The sequence below is a fragment of the Myotis daubentonii genome, chromosome 1, assembly GCF_963259705.1.
Source record: "Myotis daubentonii chromosome 1, mMyoDau2.1, whole genome shotgun sequence".
Lineage (NCBI taxonomy): Eukaryota > Metazoa > Chordata > Mammalia > Chiroptera > Vespertilionidae > Myotis > Myotis daubentonii.
The window spans coordinates 134,512,886-134,533,401 of NC_081840.1; the positions used below are offsets into that span (position 1 = coordinate 134,512,886).

The 20,516-nt window shown below is 36.6% G+C and overlaps 1 protein-coding gene across 1 annotated transcript in view; it reads left to right on the top strand.

The window, feature by feature from the left end:
- Positions 1 to 20,516, top strand: part of MALRD1 (MAM and LDL receptor class A domain containing 1) — a 629,377-nt gene that overhangs the window by 232,792 nt on the left and 376,069 nt on the right. Inside the window, exon 26 of the mRNA XM_059660668.1 lies at positions 17,433 to 17,680. Within this exon, the coding sequence (XP_059516651.1) occupies positions 17,433 to 17,680 (248 nt within the window). The remainder of the gene's footprint in view (positions 1 to 17,432; positions 17,681 to 20,516) is intronic.

The window sequence follows — 20,516 nt, forward strand, 5'->3', positions numbered from 1 at the left end:
GTGGGGGGGGAAGTCCCTCAGCCCGGCCTGCAACCTCTCCAATCTGGTACCGCTGGATCCTAACTGCTCACCTGCTTGCCTGACTGATTGCCCCTAACTCCTCTACCTGCCAGCCTGATCACCCCTAACTGTCCTCCCCTGCCACCTGATCGCCCCTAACTGCTCTCTCCTGCTGGCCTGATTGCCCCTAACCACCTCTGCCTTGGCCCCCGCTACCGTGGCTTTGCCTGGAAGGAAGGCAGGACGACCGGAAGATGTCTGGTTGACCTGGTCTAATTAGCATATTACCCTTTTATTAGTATAGATTTTTACCATATATGAACTGAGCAAAAATGGCAAATCTCAAATTCTGTATTAATATTAATCTCTACCTCATGAGTATTTTCTGATGTATTTATAGTTGTTTTCTGCATCAAATGTTTTAAAACTCTTCATTGCCATTTTCATGTGAATATCACACTAATCCATTAGGTTATCAATGAAACAGAACAGATATTATGCTTTTTTGGGTCATGTTGCCAATGTATTTTTTCCAAGATGTAATTTAACGCAATTTTTTTAGTACTTAAATTATCAAGTATTTTCTGACTAAATTTTTCTTGAACTCTTTGTATTTAGGTTCTAACATTGTGGAAATTTCTAGGAATCCTCTGTGTTTGGGAAAGGTTGTTGGTTTAAGTTCCACAGTCTTTGGATTTTTGGTTTTTCGTTTGTTTGCTTTCTTGAGAATTCTAAGTGAAGACTGGACATGAATCACAATTCTAAGAAAACTTCTGAAATATTAGGTAGAAAAATGCCACGTAGGAATAACAGGAATAATTTAAAAACTCAACTATATTGAAAGGTGTAGACTACCTCTGGTAAAGAAGAAAATAATCCTTTGTAAACAAAAGTAACTGCTGCTTTAATTTTCACATATTAATGTAGATTCTGAAAGTAAAATCTAGAAGAAAAATTAGAATATTATTTATTACTTTATAATATAAATACCGTGTCTAAAATATATGATATAGCCAAAGAAGAAAGTGATTTCTATATCTGAGAACTCTAAAATCTAATTTGAACATATCTTTGCCATGATATAGAGGTTTCTTTGGAAAATAACCCTATTTTTGTTTTTCTGTCTGTTCTAATGAGCATATTTATTGTTGATACACAAATAGTAGTATCTCAGGCATACTCAAAGTAATTTAATTCACTGTAATTAGTGAGGATGTTGGATATTTGATCATCATAATTGGTAAATAATCTGAACCTAATGGGCAAATGTAATACTGCAGTACCAATTGTAGATATCTATTGTTTTTAAGCACACACAGAACATTTACCAAAAAAAAGTGTGTATAATTAAGCATTGAGCAAATTTAAATAATTTCAGGGGGTTAAAGTAACAGATTATCTCTTTTGAATTACACTGGAAATCAATTATGAGACAAAAATGCTAGAAAACTGCTATTGGGAAGGAAAAAGACAGACACAGTTAGTAACTCTTGCCGCCCCCCCCCCCCCTAAAAATCACAATAAAATTAGAATAGGTTTTAATAATAATGCGTAAAATCCGCTGGGATTTAGGTAAGTGAATACTTAGAGAAAAATGTATAGACTAAATTTTTATATTAGAGGCTACTAATATTGCAAGTTAATGGAATAGAACACATGTTGAGGGATGTTTAATGAACCGAAGACGCAGAGGTAAGACGAGCACCAGGATGATTGATGCCGGACAGAGGGCTACAGCTCGCTCAGGCATGTAGGAAACTCTGCACTCTCACCATCGCTTTTATTGAGGTTTGGTACAGGTTTAGTGTGTCAGCAGTTAATCAACTAAATCTTGTTTTGTTCTATATTATTACAATAGCATATTAAAGACAAGTTGTAGCTGTGCCCTCCGTTTCTGCTCTACACCCACGACTATTTAATCCAGGGGTCCTCAAACTTTTTAAACAGGGGGCCAGTTCACTGTCCCTCAGACCGTTGGAGGGCCAGACTATAGTTTTAAAAAAAACTCTGAACAAATTCCTATGCACACTGCACATATCTTATTTTGAAGTAAAAAAAAAACAAAACGGGAGCAAATACAATATTTGTATTTGCATGTGGCCCGCGGGCCATAGTTTGAGGACCCCTGATTTAATCTTAGCCTTTCTCAGGGAGGTCTATGTTCCTGGAACTCAAGATTGTGTGCAATCTTGACCCAGTGTGACTCACGTGCAAGTCATGCTGTGCTCTTGATAGAACATTCACTGCTTCTTGGTAGGACTTCAGATCCTTGTTTACAAATGTCCAGCTACAAATACAAATATAAGATAGAGAGTATTTGCAAAGACTGATAAAATTTTCAAAATCCTGTCAAGAATGATCAAGAGAAATAAAGAAGACAGAAATATAAAATTAACTTAACATATTTATTGAGAAGTTATGTGTCAAGCAGTGTTTGTGTAGTATGCATCAATAAATAAACAAGCAGAAATCCCATTCCTCATAATATTGTGTTAAACATATGTAATCTCTGTCTCTACACACACAAAAAAATATATACTAGAGGCCTGGTGCACGAAATTTGTGCACTGAGGCGGGGGTGCCTTAACCGGTCTGTGCCCTCTTGCAGCCCAGGAGCCCTTGGAGGATGTCCAAATGTGGACATTCTTAATGCTGCTACAGAGGCAGGAGAGGCTGCGCTCACCAGCCATTAGCCCGGCTTCTGGCTGAGCAGTCCTCCCCCTGTGGGAGTGCACTGACCACCAGGGGACAGCTCCTGCATTGAGCATCTGCCCCTGGTGGTCAGTGCACACCACAGCAACCGGTTGTTCTGCCATTGGTTGATTTGCATATTAGGGTGTGATTATATAGGATATATAGAATATATATATATATATATATATATATATATATATACATATATATATATACATATATATATATACACACACACACACACACACACACACACATATATATACACATCTAACGTAATAAATGAGAAAGATGCAAATTGACTGCACCTCCACTACACCCCAAGCCACGCCCACCAGCCAGTCAGAGCAACTATATGAAAATTAACCCAACCAAGATGGTAGGCAGCAGCCATGGAGCTGGAGCATGCAGGAGGTTTGGTTGCCCCGGCAATGGAGGAAGTCAAACTTCTCACCTGCCCTGGCCGGCTGTGGCCTCTGCTCAAGGAAATAAGGTTTCAATTATAGACGATAAATAAATCCCAGATACCTGCTTCCAGCCAGCCTCCACTGGGAGCTTGGGTGGCTGGGAGGCGTGGCCAGCCTGCAAACAGCCATCAGCCCCTTACCCAGGCTGGCCACACCCTCATGAGGTAAGGGTCCCCACCGGGGGGCTTGGCCAGCCTGCGAACAGCCATCAACCCCTCACCCAGGCTGGCCAGGCACCCCCGCAGGGACCCCTACCCTGAAGAGGTTGTGGCCAGCCTGCAAACAGCCATCAGCCCCTCACCCTGGATGGCCAGGCACCGCAGCAGGGACCCCCACCCTAAAGGGGATGTGGCCAGTCTGAAAATGGCCCTCAGCCCTTCACCCAGGCTGGCCAGGCACCCCAGCAGGACACCCACCCTGATCCGGGACACCCTTCAGGGCAAACCAGCTGGCCCCCACCCATGCACCAGGCCTCTATCCTATATAATAAAAAGGTAATATGCAAATTGACCCTTACAGCAGAACGACTGGGAATGACTGGTCACTATGACACACACTGACTACCAGGGGGCAGACGCTCAATGCAGGAGTTGCCCCCTGGTAGTCAGTGCGCTCCCACAGGGGGAGCTCTGCTTAGCCACAAGCCAGGCTGATGGCTGCCAGTACAACAGTGGTGTTGGGAGCCTCTCCCGCCTCCTCAGCAGCGCTAAGGATGTCCAACTGCAGCTTAGGCCTGCTCCCTGCTGGCAAGTAGACATCTCCTGCGGGCTACCGGGATGCCAGAGGGATGTCTGACTGCCAGCTTAGGCCCAATCCCCCAGGGAGCGGGCCTAAGCCAGCAGGTGGTCATCCCCCAGACTGTGAGAGGGCACAGGCCGGGCTGAGGGACCCCCTCCCCCCCCGCGCCGAGTGCACAAATTTTTGTGCACCGGGCCTCTAGTATACATATACAAAACAAATTATAGTGTTTATTGAAAGGTCACCATTGATGTGAGAAAATATAAAGAAAATAAAAAATTATCCTGGCCACTGAAAACCACTGAACTCAGCAGTTACCTGGTTCTTAGTCAATAATCATATAAAATCTAAGCAAAAAAATTAATAAGATAAATAACAATAAAATAAATCTATGCCAGCATTGTGTAATTAACACTGGAATACCTGACATTGTCCTTCATTTATTTATTTGATAAACATTGGGAACCTCCAATATAAGAAGCCCTGGAGCAAAAACAAAGAAAAACCAGATCATATCTGAATAATTGTGGAGCTCTTTGTCTGTAAATGCGATAGGTACATAAACATTCACATTACAAATGAGAGTTAGATAAGTGCAAAGCATTTTTGGAGGGGTGAAGGGACATAATTTAGTCATTTGTGAATATTAACCACAACACGGGCTTGAATAAAAGCAGTGCCTCACCTTGAAAAAAAGTAGTGTTTTTTTCAGGTACATGCTTTATTAACCACGGTCTGTAAATAGTTGCTGTTGTCTTTGGGAACTTATATTAGAAAGTAGGTCAGGTATCATCATGTTAATAAACCAGGCTTTCTGGGAAGGACCAACTGTGCAAAGCTTCATGAATTCATTATTGCAGGCTCTAGCTGACTGGGGCTCAGAAAGTTTCATTGTCTTTCCAAAATTACCACACAGGTCAGGACTCAGTGTTTCAGGTGATATGTCTTAGGGTACTGTTTTCCAAATTATGAAATCGGGTAGTCATCAAGGAATACAAACTCATGCATGAGGGGTTTTTCTGGATCAATTCCTGTATTGTGAATTTTCAAAAAGTTGATATTATTAATAGCATTTTTCCAAATTACCCCCAAATCCTTTTTTTCCTATAAAAACAAATATACTTTTTATAGAACAATAGTCCTTTTAAGCCAGCGGTTCTCAACCTGTGGGTCTCGATCCCTTTGGGGGTCAAACGACCCTTTCACAGGGGTCGCCTAAGACCATCGGAAAACACATATATAATTACATATTGTTTTTGTGATTAATCACTATGCTTTAATTATGTTCAATTTGTAACAATGAAATTGGGAGTCACCACAACATGAGGAACTGTATTAAAGGGTCGCGGCATTAGGAAGGTTGAGAACCACTGTTTTAAACAGTTTGGAAAGATGAAATAATAATGGACTCATACGTAGTTACATAGGAGAAATCCGGTGTAACCTTTATGCAATGGTTACATCTTACATAACTATAGTATAATAAAATCAGGAAACTAACTTTGGTTTAATATGCATGTATAAATAGTTTCGTGGGATTTTGTTACATATGTAAATTTGTATAATCATCACTACAATCAAGATATCCATCTCCACAAAGATCTCCCTTAATCTGCTCTTTTAAATTATAAATTATTTTTTTAAAAAATATTTTATTGATTTTTTACAGAGAGGAAGGGAGAGAGATAGAGAGTTAGAAACATCGATGAGAGAGAAACATCGATCAGCTGCCTTCTGCACATCTCCCACTGGGGATGTGCCCGCAACCCAGGTACATGCCCTTGACCGGAATCGAACCCGGGACCCTTCAGTCCGCAGGCTGACGCTCTATCCACTGAGCCAAACGGGTTTCGGCTTAATCTGCTCTTTTAGAATTACACTTATGCCCATCATCCCTACCTAACCTTGGAAAATCAATACTTCATTTTCCATTTCTATAGTTTGTCATTCTGAGAAAGTTATGTAAATATAGCCATGTAGTATGTGACCTTTTGAGACTGTTATCGTTTTTTTATTCATCATAATTCCCTTGTGATCTATCCAAGTTGTTTTGTGTACAAATTATTTGTTCTTTTTATTGCTGAGTGGTATTCGATGCTTTGGATATAACATACCATAGGACCATTTTCCAGAGTGGCTGTGCCATGTTACATTGCCACCGACAGTGAGAGATCCAGTTTTTCTACATCCTTGTGAGCATTTGATATTGTAACTATTTTATTTTTATTTTGTTGTTCTTATATGGGTGGAGTAGCCTCATCATGGTCTTAATTTGCATTTCCCTAATACCTAGTGAAATCGAACATCTCGTGTGTTTCTTTGCCATCTGTATCCTCTATGATGAAATGTTTCTTTATGTCTTTTGCCTGTTTTCTAATCAGATTTTTTTAACTGTTGAGTTTGGAGTTCTTTATATATTATAGATATAAATTATTTTACAGCTACATGAGTGGCAAATATTTACTCCCAGCCTTCAGAGTGTATTTTCATTCTCCTAACAGGGAAAGAACAAACATTTTTAAAAATATTTTGATAAGGGCTAATGTACTCATCTTTCCTTTTGAAATTATGGTTTTGTTTACATGCTTAAAAACATTTCACCAAGGATTTTCTTCTAATTTTTCTTCTAAAAGTTGTATAGTATATTTTACATTTAAGTCTATGATCTATTTTGTTAATTTTTGTATAAGGTGTAAGGTTTGGGTCAAGATTTTTTTTTTTTTTTTTTTTTTGTCTAGCCAGTTGCACCAGCACCATTAACAAGATTCTCCTCCCTGCATTTAACTTTTTTTGCAGCTTTGTCATAAATTAGTGTGTTGTACTTGTGTGAAGCAATTTCTGAGTTCTATTTTCCATTCTATTGATCAAAGTGTCCATTTTCCCACCAATACCACACAATCTTGGTAACTAAAGCTACACAATATAATAAATTTTGAAATTGGGTAGAGTGATTTCTTCTAATTTATTTTTTTCAAAACTGTTCTAGTTGTCAGTTCCTTGGCTTTCTATATAAATTTTAGAAAAAATCATGCCAATATCTACAAAAAATGATGCAATTTTTATAATTTAATTAAATATGTATATCAATTTGAGAGATATATGTTGAATCTTTAATATGTTGAGTCTTCTAATCCATGAGTACAATATGCCTCTACAGTATTTAGATTTTTAAAAATATTTCATTAGTGTTTTATAAGTTTCAGCATACAAGTCCTGCACATATAGCATAAGATTTACAGCTATAATTTTATTGTTTGAGGGATTTTAAATAGTATATCTTGAAATTTGGTTTCTATATGTTCATTGCTAGTTTATATAAATACAATTAATTTTGCATGTCAATTTTGTGTCCTTTAATTTTGCTGACTCATTTTTTTAGTTGTACATTCCTTAGATATTTTTCTATGTAGACATCAAATCATCTGGAAATTGGGAGTTTTCCTCTTTGATTTATGTGCCTTAAAAATTTGGTAGAATTCTCCAGTTTGACTATTTGAACCTGGAATTTTTTCAGGAATTTTAAAACTTTGAGTTCAGTTTCCTTAATAAGGAAAACTAGTAACTTGAGTAGTTATAAAGCTACGCATGTTATTTTTTCATTATGTAAGCTTTTGCTTTGCAAGAATTAGGTTCATTTCACCTAAGTAGTTGAACTTATGCATGTGGAGTTGTGCATATTATTCTAGTATGACCCCTTTGTTATCCTCAGGATCTATGATATTTACTGTTTCATTTTTCTATAGATAATTTTTCTCCATTCAATATTTTATTTGATATTCATATTTATTGAAAATGCCAATTAATTATATAAATAGAAACAATATAACACTAGCCCTTTTATAAATATGATATAAACAGTTTGTTAAACTATGATGTGGAGTTCAAGTAATTGAATCATGAAATCAAAGAATTACAGAGTTGCTGAGATTAATAGAAGTTAGTCCAAGCTTTTTGAAACAGGGATTTAACACTAAGACTTCTGTGAAGGCTTCACTTTTAGTCAATTATAATGAATCATACATTTTTATCTTCATTCTAGCACTTATCACATTCTATTAAAATGTGAGAGAAATCCATTAGGACATGTTTATTGTTGAATCAGTCCCAACAGCTACTAATTGCCATTGAATGAATTGAGAAATGAATGACCAACCTATAAAGGGATTATTTCTATAACTTCCCTGACCGAGCAGACAATGGAGGAGGCATTGGAGACTCACCTAATTCCTGCTTGAAAACTTTCACAGGAGATAATACACTGTCGCACATATAAAACCTTTTCAACTGTCAGTCATTTCTGGGCATAATAATGTTTTATTCTAATATTGAATTAATGTTTCTGTATTTTCCCAGTATGGTTTTTTATTATAATATTTCTTACAACTTGTACTTCTTTATGATAATAAAAATTTAAGTATTGGAAACAGGTATCATCAATTCTGCACATCTTTTCACATTCCACGTTCTCATGTTTGTAATTGTGATATCAGAATTGATATTCTTGAATCCTTTAATAGCATCTAATATGCATGGTTTTAGGTCTCCATTATCTAATTTCTCTCTCATTGAATAGTTTCAGTTATCAAAATTTCCTTAAACATGGGAATTAAATGTTTAAAAAATACTACAATCCTCTAATTATGATTAGACCATCACAATATTCAGTGTCATTTTCTCTTTTCTGCCTACCATATCACAGTCATATATCCTATGAATTTTAGTAGTTTAGTTTTTATTTTTTTTAGTTAATTAAGTATTTTGTTGATCATGACTAAAATAATGAATAGGGAGTTCATTAAATAAATAATAGGTAAAGAAGGTTCCAGATGGTAGAAGACTCTTAACAACTAGTTCTGCTGCTTACTGTGTAATACTGAACAAAGTACTTAACTCTGAACTTCAGCTTTCTCATCAACCAAAAATAAGAATAATAACTATTAAGTAGAGGAGTGAGATTTATATAAAATAACATATAAAGTGAAAGCTTGGGATCTGACACACATTTGTTTAGTACACAGTATCCTTCTTTCCAGTCATTTTTTTATGTTCCTAAATGTGCTGTCATTTATAGCATATGCTCAATACATTTATATGGAATGAATAAATGAATAGAGTGGTGAGGTCTTAAATTTAAGAATTTGATGTAGGATTTTAAAAGGACTTACATTATGTTCTTTGATCTCATTCATATGTGGAATCTAAAGAACAAAATAAAGTGATGAACAAAATAGATCAGAGATATAGAAATATGGAACAGACTGTTGAATCTGAGAGGGAAGATTGGGGGGGGGGTGGGTAGGAAGAGTTTAACCAAAGAATTTATGTGCATATATGCATAACCCATGGACACAGACAATCGTGTTGTGAAGGCCTGGGTGAGAAGTGAGTGCAGGCTAGAAGGGGCCAGTGGAGGGAAAAGAGGGCATCTGTAATATTTTCAATAATAAAGATAAATTTAAAATGACCTATTTTTTAAAAATGGAATAGTCATTTCATGCTCATAAAGATAATGATCAATGGGAAAATTATAGCATTTAGAAAGGTAGAAACAGGTTTGATTGATGATACAGCTGTTGACAAAGGTGATCATTTTCTTACCGATGATACAACTGTCTTCACTGGCATTAATTACTCCATGAAATGCCAGGAATTGGCATCTGCACAGAAGACGGCTGTTTTCTCACCTGGCACCTGTGGGAAATAATAAAATACTAAATTATAAGTTGTTCTCTCTCACCACAGTGATGTGAAATAAAAAGAACTTATACTAACTTGTATTTTCCCAGTGATGTTAGAGTTAAACTTTCGGAGGAAACATATATTCCAAACTTTAGTAGGTATGGAAGTAGAAAAATATGATTTACATTATAGAGATTTACATAGCAGCATATGTATGATTTTTGAAGCCAAATGAAATCTGTTTTTTAGCAGCACACACATCATTCTTCATACAAATGTACTTTCTAGATGCTGGTCTGAATGTTAATCTAGCCCTGGTGGGCTGCTGAATTTTCCAGCATAAGGGCAAACTGAATTAGTTACTTCATTATAATTCTTAACCAAGTCAACAGTTCAGATTCTAAACAAGACGCTGAGTTGAAATTTACCTCCCAGTCCTCTGAAATACTACGTAGGAGAATTTTAGTATTCTGAAGTAAAGGAAGCTCTACAACTTACAGTCTATTCTAGGAAAGACTAGATTACCAAAATAAGTTTCAAGTGTAATTTTAAAATGAAATTAGCAATTGGGTTGAAAACTCCAGCCTGTTCATTTGGTGACAGAAATTATGACAGAAAGATTTTCTTTATCCTAGAAAATACATCAGTGTTAGGCTGACTGTTAAATTGAACCATTTTAAAAAGCATATTAGTCTTGATGCTTTCTTACATTTATCAATGTTTACTTCTTTCAAAAGCTAAAACTGATAATTTTATAGCATATTTTATTGTTGGACAAGTTCCTTGGTGGGGGATGTGATTAAGTTAATCTTCATTTTAGTAGTCGTACACAATTTAAAATGGTATAGAAACAATAGTAAAACCCACATGTTCTCATTCTCCACATTATCAACTACAAAGAGAATAGAGATTATTTTGTGTATTTAAACATATTTATCTGATCTGTGCTCACTGAAAGCATGTATCCATAAAAAGACAAACACATGGTTTTGATGCCTAGCACAATTTGGAAATTCTTTTTAAGAACTTATGTAATTTTATGTAATAGAATAGAGTTGATTCTTCATCCAGGAATCACCATGACTTCCGCTAGGATGTATTTCTGACTTCCTTTGGCCTTAGCATTGGAGGGCAGGTCCCTGAGAATTTTGGTGGCAAAATCATTTCCTCTTTCATTTAGATAAAATTGCCTATAAACATTTTTGCAGTTGTTCATTAACAGAGAAGCCTTTATCTAAATATAGATTGACATGTTGCAACTTGAGTTCTTCTCAAGTATTTTTTATTTTTGGACACCATCTTGTGGGGAAGCACGGGACTTGGTTGGAAAGTCTGTAAGGAGGATTCTCTGAAAGGTCAGGGACCTCTGGGGGACCTTGCTGAAGGCGGCAGCCCCTACCTTGATTTTTCTGAACAAGCCTGACCCCCGGGGTGTTTTACTAGAATCTTTATGTTTAGACTTCAAAATGTCCTTGTTTGAAAGACACTACAGATGCAAGTGCTTTCTCGAGGATACTTACCCTGCTGATTGTATCTAGAGGTCAATTTTAGTTCAAGCTATTATTACAGTAAAAAGCTAATGAGACAGGGAATCAGGGTGTTTTTGGCTCCTTATGCCAACTAGCCCCTTAGCTTCTCTTTCACAGAAACATGTGTCAGTAATCATTCATCCCTCATTCAGGGTCTGCTGGTCAGTCCTGGCACCATCTCACATATAATTATGATTTTACAGATTTCCATTTTCAGTTATAATTTTCAAACAAAACTTAATACAGAATTACTGTTATCAAATAACTCTAAATAGTATATTTTATAACTTATGGTCAAATTAATCACACATTGGTTTTTATGCTGTATTATGCATATTTACTTAAAAATAAAGACTATAAAAAGTAGCTTTAACATAAAATTTTATGTTTTCTCAATTACACAATCCTTGGTTTTATAATACCTTAGCTTATATTGCTAGCTTTATAATTTACTGAGAAGAATTGTGAAAAGACTAGAGGCCTGGTGCATGATTTTGTGCATGGGTGGGATTCCTTGCCTGGCCAGTGATCGAGGCCTATTGGGGGGACAGCCAGCCAGGGAGAGGGACACCAGGAGGTTGGCCAGTCAGGGGGAGGGGCCCGCAGGAAGTTGGCTGTGGGAGCACACTGACCACCAGGGGGCTGTTCTTATGTTGATTGTCTGCCCCTGGTGGTCAATGTGTGTCCTAGTGACTGGTCGACTGGTCATTTCAGTCATTCCGGTCATTTGGTCATAATGGTCACTTAGGCATATATATATAGATACAGATATATATAGATATAGATATAGATATAGATATAGATATAGATATAGATATAGATATAGATTAGATATAGATATAGATATAGATATAGATATAGATATAGATATAGATATAGATATAGATATAGATATAGATATAGATATAGATATAGATATAGATAGATATAGATATATAGATATATAGATATATAGATATATAGATATATAGATATATAGATATCAACACTAATAAAAGAGAAAAATGGTAATTGGCATACGAGCTACCCTTTTCATTGGCTAATCAGGGATATATGCAAATTAACTGCCAACTAAGATTGGCAGTTAACTGCCAACAAGATGGCGGCTAATTTGCATATGTAGGCACAATGCAGGGAGGTGAAAGGGAAAGCAGGAAGAAGCCCCCTGCCACTGACAGTGATCGGAAACCCAGGGGGGAGCTAAGAGCTGGGGGTCAGGGCAAAGGCGGCCCTGGGGCCGCCTTTGCCCTGCCCCCCAGCCATGATCGCAGAATCAGGTGCCTTTTCCGCCCTGGCCAGTGATAGCAGGAAGTAGGGGTGGAGCCAGCGATGGGAGCTGGGCATGGTCGAAGCTGGCAGTCCCAGGAGCTAGGGGTCCCTTGCCTGGGCCTAAAGCGAAGCCCACGATTCCGGGGCCGCTGCAGCTGCGGGTCCCCACTGCCCGGGTCAGACGCCTCAGCCAGAGGCGTCAGGCCTGGGCAAGGGGCCGATCCTGCGATTGGAGGGTGATGGGGGTCAACGCCTGAGGGCTCCCAGTATGTGAGAGGGGGCAGGCTGGGCTGAGGGACACTCCCCCACACACACACCCAGTGCACGAATTTCGTGCACCGGGCCCCTAGTATATAGATATTTGTATAATCCCAACTATCCAGTTGTGTATATGAGGAGCTTGGAAGTTGCAACTCTGTCCTATCAAGTAAAAAGCTGGACAGATTGAAAAATCAGTAATTCTCCTGAGATCCACAAGAGAGGTATGAACATAGGGTGCACAGGGCACACCGTTTCCCTTAGGACTGGAGAGATCTACAGGTGAACACAGGGAGTAACACTTTATCAGAACAGAGACTCAAGAGCAGAAACCACCATGGGAACCAGCACCAGAGGAAAAAAACCTGACCTGTCACTGATGATGAGACTCAGTGTGGACAAGTTTGAGAGTTAAAATTTGAGAGGACCTACTTATAGGGACATCCCCATGGTATTGTGAAATGTATCTCCACACATTCAACCAGGTTCCATAGTAAATATTGGAAAACATTTCCACATGCTTCTGACAGAGCATTCTGTTTTCCCTCACAAGGCTTGCCCTCAATAGAAGCTGGTAACAAAACTGACTGGGAATTATCAGAGCCTAACTGACCTGGTGGGAGAGAAATACCCAATGCTATCCCCCTCTAGCCATCTTGTCCCTCCTAACGGGTAGAAAAAATCTCAGAAACACTTATGCTGTTTACAGTTCAGAGGCACAGGCCCATTAAAGACTGGGACTTAATCATAAAACTGTGGAATATTTTCCATCTCTCCATATTATAAGGGCCTATTTACAGTGGTTCCTTATACTCAGAATGTCATGTGTGGCTATCCAGAAAAAAGTTACAAGGCATACTGAAAGGAAAAATAAATTTTGAAGAGACAGAGCAAACATCAGAATCAGACGTGGAAGGGATGAGGAATTTAAAACAACTATGATCAATCTTCTAAGGCCTCTAGTGGATAAAATAGACAGCATGCAGGAACAGATGGGCAACATAAGTAATGAGATGGCCATCCTAAGAAAGAATCAAACAGAAATGCTGTGATCAAAAGCACTGGAACGAAAATGAAGAATGCCCTTGATGGGCTTATTCGTAACCTGAACACAACTAGGAAATATATCTGAGTTAGAGGATATAAAGATAGAAATCTCCCAAACTGAAAAACAAAAACACTGAGAAAAACAACAGAACACAACACCATATCCAAGTACTATAGGACAAACAAATGAATAATGAGAATATCAAGAAGAAAGAGAAAAGGAATAGAAGAATTTGAAACAGTAACAACTGAGCATTTCCCCAAATCAATGTCTGGCAAAAAAAACCACAGATTCAGGAAGCTCAGAGAACATGAAGCAGGAAAATGCTTCCCCCAACCCCTAAAAAAAACAAAAAACCAACACACAAAACACACACACACACACACACACACACACACACACACACACACAACACAATTAGGCACATCATTTTTAAACTAAAGGAAAGTCAAAGATAAAGTAAAATCCCGAAAATAGTCATTGGAAAAAAGCACCTTACCTATAGAGGAACAAAAGTAAGAATTACAGTGGAACCTTGGTTCTAAAACTTAGTTTTTCCAGAAGGCTGTTCGAGAAGCAATTTGTTTGAAAACTGAATCCATTTTTCCCATTGGAAATCATGTAAATTGAATGATTCAATTTTAATCTTTTTATATACAATACAGTCTAAAGTACTATAAATAAACACATTAAAAACAAAAGGACATGAAATGTAAATGAAAATGTAACAAAAAGAAATGAAATGTACATAAAAAACGAAAATTTTTATACACATTTACTTGAATGAATTAAGTTTAAAAGCCGAGGTTCCACCATATTTCTTTTTTTAAACTCTATCCTTCTCACAACTTTCATCTTCACTTTGCTGCTATCAATAACCTTTTTAGGTCCTATGGTTACTTACTCTACATATTTAATAATTATAAGCAGCAAAAAAAAAAAAACAAAAAAAAAACACACACACAAAAATATTCCTAGCACAAGGTTTAGTGGTAAACTTATTTATACTCACACATTCTCTCCTTTGTCTTCTGAGACACATGACTGTTCAGACAAGTATCAGCATGAAAGGATTGTCTGGTCTAGAACTGAAGTTTTGTTTGACAACTGAGTTATTTTCCATGAACAACTTGTCAATAACCAAATTGCACGAGATCAGAGACATTGAGAACTTAAGCTTGACTGTGTATCTGACTTCTCAGACACCATGGAAGCAAGAAAAGAGTAGAATGAAGTATTTAAAGGGCTGAAGGGAAAACAAATCTAAAAAACCTTACCAACACAGAATTCATATCCAGATAAATCATCCTTCAAAAGTGAGGAGAAATGAAGACTCTTTTTTAATTTTCTTGTTGAGAGTACTACAGATGTCCCCCATTTTAGCCTTTGCCCCCCTCCACCTGTCTCCTGTTTCATCCTAGGCCTTCACCACATTACTGTCTGTGTCTATGGACTGTGCATACATGCCTATAAATTATTTGGTTGATCTCTTCCCACTCCCTCTTCCCTTCCCTCTGAAATCTGTATCCATGCCTCTGGACCTCTTTTATTCATCAGTTTATTTTGTTCATTAGATTCCACATAGAAGTGAGACCATGTGATATTTGTCTTTCTTTAACTGGCTTATTTTGCTTAGCATAATAATCTCCAGGTCTATCCTTGCTGTCTCAAAGGGGTAAGAGACCCATCTTTTTTGTAGCTGCATAGTATTCCTTTGTGTAAATGTTCCACTCATCTACTGATGGACAGTTGGGCTGTTTTAAATTTCTTAGCTACTTTAAATAATGCTGCAGTGAATATAGGGGTGCACATATACTTTCTGACTGGTGTTTCAAGAAGTGAGGGAATATTTTGCCACTAGACCTACTTTGCAAGATATGTTAAAAGATGTTTTTTTAGAGAGAAGCAAAATGATATAGATCAGAAAATGATACATATCAGACCTACATAAAGGATGGTGAGGAATGAAGACTAAGTGAAGATGAAATAAAAACTTTAATTTTTTTCTTTTTTAAAATTTTACATTTATTATTAAAAGTATTGTAGATGTCCCCCTTTTTCCCATTGACTCCCTCCCAATTAATCTACCAGTCAACACTGTTTAAAATGAAATAACAACAATGTATTCAATTGTGCATTCTTATATATAACATATTTATATACATTGTTATACATATATAATCATGTATGCTTATATACAAGTGAAATGAATGATGGCAATGGTATAAGAGATAGAAGGGAGGAATTAAGATTATATTGTTATTATAAGGTACTCACACTATCCAAGAAGGAATATAATATTCTTTTAAAGTGGGTTTGGATTATTTGTAAAGGTAATGTAACAGTCTAGGGAAATCAGTAAAAGAATTTTTAAAAAAGTATAACTAACATGTCAAGAGAGGAGGCAAAATGCAATTATATAAAATATTTAATTAAAACTGAAAAAGGTAGAAAAACTATAGAAGACAAAAATAGGAATAAAGAATGTGGGCAACAAATAGGAAATAGTAACAGATATGGTAGATATTAATCCAGTTCTCTCAATGATCATTTTGAATATCTTTGGTCTAAATGCAACAATTAAAAAAAAAGAAATTTTTAGAGTAGATCAAAAAACAAGACCCCACTATATGTTGTCTACAAGAAATCTATTTTAAATATAAAAACAGGTATAGATTAAAAATAACTATATAGAAGAATATTGGCTGTCCCCAGAAAATGTATATACAAACTTTGAATAATATAATGGCAGTGTTTATTAATATACATTTCATCTTCAAAATAAAGCTACCACTTGTTAAAGTGTATATACATTTTGGGGGGAACACCTGTATACACCATGCTTACACTAAACAAAGAAAGCAGGAGTAGTCATATTAATTTCAGACAGAGCTGACATCAAAGAAGGAAAGTTACCAAAGGTAAATAAGGGAATTACATAACAATAGAGGGTCAATTCTCCAAGAAAACATGACAGTCTATAATGTGCAAGTGCCTAACAACAGAATGTCAAGCCATGTGTGACAAAAACTAATAGACTTGCAAAGCGAATTGATGAACATACTATCAGAGTTGGGGATTTCCATACCACTCTATCAGAAGTACATAGATCCCTCAGGCAGAAATTCAATGAGGATTGAACTATATCCTGGAAATGGAAGAAAAAACTTAAGCAATGTGGGTAACAAAATATTTTAAAATACTAGATAGATAGTTGGTATTTAATACAACTTAACATTTAATTTCTGCAACTTACTATAATAAATTAATTCAAATTATTTCACTTTTTACCTTACTTTTCTGTTTTACAATTTTCTCATCTCTAAAATGAGGCTATATTTACAAACTAATTGCAATGATTAATAACTTTTGCTTTAGGCAGCATTTTCCAAGCCAAACTGTATTGCAGGATAATAAACTTCCTAAATTCTCTACCAAGCCCTGAGAAGCAAAGATGAAGGACAGAGGAAATAAATTACATTGACTAAATAGGTACTTGGAGGAGAAACTGTGTATAATGCTAAAATATTTTCTCATTGATTTTGAGACTGGGGACCAGATTTGTGGAGAAATAAACTTATGCAAACCATAGGAATAGCTGTGGATAGCAAACTAAAATATTCTGTTTGAATGTTGCTAAGTTTTAGCTATTACAGTGACATGGCAAGATCACTGTGATTTGGGATTGCATGTCTTTAAGTCAGCTAATTTCCTGTTTCTTTCTACCATAATTTGGGAAACGTTTTCCAGGTCCCTCCCGTGGGCGCTGTGATTTTGAATTTGATCTCTGTTCCTGGGAGCAGGAGCAGGATGATGACTCTGACTGGAATCTGAAAGCTAGCAGCATCCCTGCGGCAGGCACAGAGCCAGCTGCGGACCACACCTTGCGAAATTCGTCTGGTCACTACATCTTCATAAAGAGCTTGTTCCCTCAGCAGCCCATGAGAGCAGCCAGAATTTCAAGCCCTGTCATAAGTCGAAGAAGCAAAGACTGCAAGGTATGGTAAAGACGGAAATATTACGGTCAACTTTGATAGATTCAACAGGAAAATGAAATGGTTAGGACAAGACCAAAAATGTGCTTCAATTTATTCCACTTGGGATATGTGAGGAAGAAAGATGGTGAAGTAAGGATGAGATGGAAGGATACTTGGAACTGTAGGAAGACTTTATTCTGTGGGTATAATCCATAAATATTGGAATTTTGGAAACCATTGGGAAATTTCATGATTATTGTCCATGGATAATTCAAAAGGAGTAAAATGCCAGTTGTTTTCACTCAGGAAGTTTAGTACTTATTGGTGTTATGAGAATTTTTCCATCAGAAAAAAATTAAACAAATATATATATATATGTTTAGAGATAGCTGGAGGTACAATAAAATGTTTGAAGATGTCTTCATGAAAAAAGAGACTGAACTTGACTCCCCCAAACAAAAAAGAAAAGTAGAATAATTTATATATGTAGGAAGAAAAATATGGTTTTTGCCATGATCCTGTGGAAATTTGAAGAAAACATTTATAGAGTATTAAAAGTATAAATAAGGTTGTGTAGCTCTTAGGGCCAAACAGCCTCATATAATAACTATGTATTTTCAGGATCTTTCACTTTCCTTTATTTATTTTTTGCTTGATGATTTCTATTCCACAAAAATATCGAGTCAGCTACAGTAGGAACTGAACTTGGCTTTATATATAATATAAATTAAGCCCTCAGGGATGACTTCACAGGAATCTTGCTTTTGAGAGATTGATATATAAATCATTGTGTCTTTATTTATATTTACAATGAAAAGTTCAGTCTTCATAAGATCTGAACATATGATTCTGACTGGTGTTTCCCCAAAGTTTGAGCACTAAAAGAAAAGCCGATTACATCCACAAAGTCACTAATTGATCAGAGAATCAGGCTGGGAAACAGGGGCATGATTTAATTCTTTATTGTCTTCAAATTCTACTATTCTCATGTACCTTTCTCCACATTAGTGAGAGTCCTAACCCTGGGAAAGAGACATATTAAATCATTGCTGACAGGCTCCCAATTGTACCTGCTCCTGTTACAGATGCGTGTTCTTCTGCTTCATACTGATTAACCTTCACATCCCACCACTGTCACTGCCTTAAAGCATGTTAAACCTTTAGTTTGTCTTAGGAGAGTTCCTGTCTGAGCTTAAGGTGATTCATACGTAAACTCTCAGAGAGTGATCTCTTCTCTTTTATGTCTTCAGGCACATCGGATAGGAGTTGTGCCACTCTGGTTTCAGAGCTTTTTCTGCAAGAAAGTGAAATGTTCAGATCAGAGTTTTAGAAAAATAACTCAGATGTCCAGAATGAATGTAATATATCATTCAGAATTATATTAAACTTTAATTAGCCTAGCAGTAAAACCTGACTTTTAATCAATTCTATTTTGTTTGTTTTTGTTATCTTCCAAATTACTTGAAACTTTCTCAAAAAATAAAGCCCAAACACACCAGTCTTTATATAGTTTGAGTATCTCAAAATCTCTGTGTATATATATACATATGAAAATTATAAATAAGTTCTAGTCTTAGAAAGCCAATTAAAAATTAAACATGAAATACATAAAAAATTCCAGTTGACTTCTAAGCTTTTCTACTTAGACACTTTCTCTAAAACTGCTCAAAAGATTTTTTTCTTTTCATACTGTAATAACCAAGGATTTCATCCATCTCTGTTTTCCCTGGTCCCAGAACTGTAGTCCCTACTGTTTTAAACATCTGTGTGAGAATAATGAAGTATGCCTAGAAGAAATGTCAAAAATTAATGATGAATGGCTTACTTTATGAATATTTATAATATAGATTGAATACAGAGAAGTAAGGAAAGGTCAAGCTGGAAGTGATTGGGTCTCTCATGTAAAAAATATATATGTATTAGATAAGCAGAATGACCTCCCAAATTTTCACAGAAATCCTGTCTATCGCTTGACCTTGTGGAATACCTTCAAGCAGACAAACTCAAATTGGAGGTTTTTCTTCCTTTTGAGAAATGGGTGGTGGTGATGGAGATTGATGAGGAAAGAGATCAAACCTCTGAGTGACTACAATTTTCAGTGAAAATGCCTCTTTAGAATTCAGTACTTAGCAGACTTTTATTCACTCAGGTTGGTGATAAGGTTCTGTTGTCATCAGGTGTTCTCCGTAGAAATGGAGGTGTTTCAATGTTTTTTTGCATGATAACCTACTGGCCTCATTCAGAAAATGGTCTCAAGAAGATAGAGAAGTATTTACGTGCTGTAACACATACACTTCATGCTTCTTGTACAAATGAGAAAACAGACCGCGTCTGTGACTAGAAAGGATCCAGAGAGTCATGTGCTGTGCCCATCAGATTGTTTCTCTCATGCCTGTTGGTGCTGCCCAAGAGTCTGCCTGGGCCCCTTTTGTTTCTTACTCTAAGGTGTTATGCCACCCTGGTTTCACCAGTCCTCCCTGGACAAGGCACAGGGGTCATAGATCTCACATTTTCCAACATTAATTGCTTAACAATGAGAAGAAATGTGTTTGGATTGGAGCATAATATCCGAAAGTTTCATCAGCTGGGCAATTTGAGTAGAGTCATTTACGTGGCTTACGTATTCTTCATGCTCTTTGAAGTATGCATTGCATATATTGTTTGATCACATTCTTTACCCTTTAAACACGTCCATTTTTCTCTCTCTAGAGTATGCTATTGTTTCAATAATGCCTTTTTGTGTGTGAAGATCAAGCCCCATTAGTTTTCCCTCATTCATACAAATGGCAAGGAAAAAAGCCTAAAAACCCTCTGAATTATTATTGTTCCTAACCTGTACTATTCTTTCAGATTTTTT